At 36.9% G+C, this 2008-nt stretch overlaps 1 protein-coding gene across 1 annotated transcript in view; it reads left to right on the forward strand.

The window, feature by feature from the left end:
- Positions 1 to 2008, forward strand: part of dock3 (dedicator of cytokinesis 3) — a gene marked incomplete in the record, with an annotated part of 147558 nt that overhangs the window by 132763 nt on the left and 12787 nt on the right. Inside the window, 4 exon segments of the mRNA XM_014016064.1 lie at positions 377 to 475; positions 605 to 699; positions 782 to 857; positions 1099 to 1199. Coding sequence (XP_013871518.1) covers positions 377 to 475; positions 605 to 699; positions 782 to 857; positions 1099 to 1199 — 371 coding nt within the window.

The raw sequence follows: 2008 nt of genomic DNA on the forward strand, positions 1-2008 counted from the left end.
ATCTAATCCTACATGTTTTTATCATTGATTTCTTTTTTCTCTATGATTTAATTTTTAATTTTTTCCTTCAACTGCTTATAGTTTCAACTATCTTGGATGTTCATAGAAATGGATTTTTGCCAGCTTGTACCCAAGATTCTGATGTTTCTGTAGACACCAAACACGTCTATGTCTAACTAGAAGAAACTATATTAATTAAAATAGAAAACTGGAAGTTTGGGTTTAAGAGATTAATGAACCAATTGATGGGCTGGATCTTGATTACTCGTGTACCGGATGTGGCCCATGGGCCACCAGTTGAATATTTGAATTATAGCTGAATTATTATTACCTGCTCTCATGTGATTGGTTGAAACACCTCTTTCCTTCTCCACAGGGGGAGTACGTCTCCTGCCTCCTGTCGCTCCTCCGTCAGATGACAGACATCCACTTTCAACGCCTGATGGAGAACTTTCAAAGCAAGGATGAGCTCAAGGTAGAAAAACTAAAAACTAACTGTAGTCATATTACTTAGAAAAACAAAGACTAGTCCAACCAGCTGTGCAACACTTGTAAGCTACAGAGATGAGATTAAAACTTYTTTGTCTCTTTCCTCGGCCTTCAGGAGTTCCTGCTGAAGATTCTGTGTGTGTTCAGAAATCTGATGAAGCTCAGCATTTTCCCCCGTGACTGGAACATCATGCGGCTGCTGACCAGCAAGTAAGACACAAAGACGAGCRCGATGACGGGATGTGTTTAAACGAAAGTGAGCAGATTAAAACTGCAGCTTGACTCTCTGCAGCATCATCCTGACCACGACYCAGCAGCTCGGCCCCGCTCTGCACAAGAACTTCTCTGAGTCAGACTTTGACTTCAAGGTACACTGAGTTAAATTTAGCTTTTTTTCATTTCCCGTATTAATAAGTTTGAAGTTATTATTCTCCTCATGCAGACTGTAAAAACAATAAAAGTTCACAGAAACACAAAGAGCAGGATGTGTGTAAGAAGTGTGAGAACTTCAGGAGGTGAATCTCTCCTGTTAACGTTTGATGTCTCACTTTTATTAAAACTGCAGAGCTCCGCATACAGGAAGTGTCTGTAATGTTTGTCTGTGTCCAGGTGTGGAACTCCTACTTCAGCCTGGCTGTTCTTTACATCAACCAGCCGAGTTTGCAGCTGGAAAACCTGAGTCCTGCCAAGAGGAAGAAGATCTTAGACAAGTAAAAACACACAGATGACTGAAGAATAAAAGATGTTCTCGTTCCTGTTGGTTTAATTTCAGAGTTATATCAGCTGCACAAGTTGAAAAAAATCCATTTTATTCTTTAAGCTGCAGAAATCCTATAAACTCAGCTCTACTTCATTAATCTAACTAAAACACATCTTTATTTCAGCAGAGCTCGTTCCTTCATCAGACCATTTCTCTCAAATAAAGCTCCCAAAAAGCTTCTGATACGAAAATACATTAAAAATCAAGAAACTCAAAAGTTCAGCCGGTTCGGATGTTATCAGTCCATTAAATGGATGTTATTAGCGGTTATCAGTCCCATAGAATGGCTTCAGACTGTCAGCTGGTTAATATGAGGCATAAAGCCACTAAGTTTTTTTTAAATAATCTGATTAATATGAGGCATATAGCAACTAAGATTTTTTATGAAATCTGGTTAATATGAGGCATAAAACCACTAAGATTTTTTTATGTAACCTGGTTAATATGAGGCATAAAACCACTAAGATTTTTTAATGCAATCTGGTTAATATGAGGCATAAAACCACTAAGATTTTTTTGTAATCTGGTTAATATGAGACATGAAACCACTAAGATTTTTTTATGTAATCTGGTTAATATGAGGCATAAAACCACTAAGATTTTTTATGTAATCTGGTTAATATGAGGCATAAAACCACTAAGATTTTTTATGTAATCTGGTTAATATGAGGCATAAAACCACTAAGATTTTTTATGTAATCTGGTTAATATGAGGCATAAAACCACTAAGATTTTTTATGTAATCTGGTTAATATGAGG

Source organism: Austrofundulus limnaeus, unplaced genomic scaffold, assembly GCF_001266775.1.
Source record: "Austrofundulus limnaeus strain Quisiro unplaced genomic scaffold, Austrofundulus_limnaeus-1.0 Scaffold137, whole genome shotgun sequence".
NCBI classification, from domain to species: Eukaryota; Metazoa; Chordata; class Actinopteri; order Cyprinodontiformes; family Rivulidae; genus Austrofundulus; species Austrofundulus limnaeus.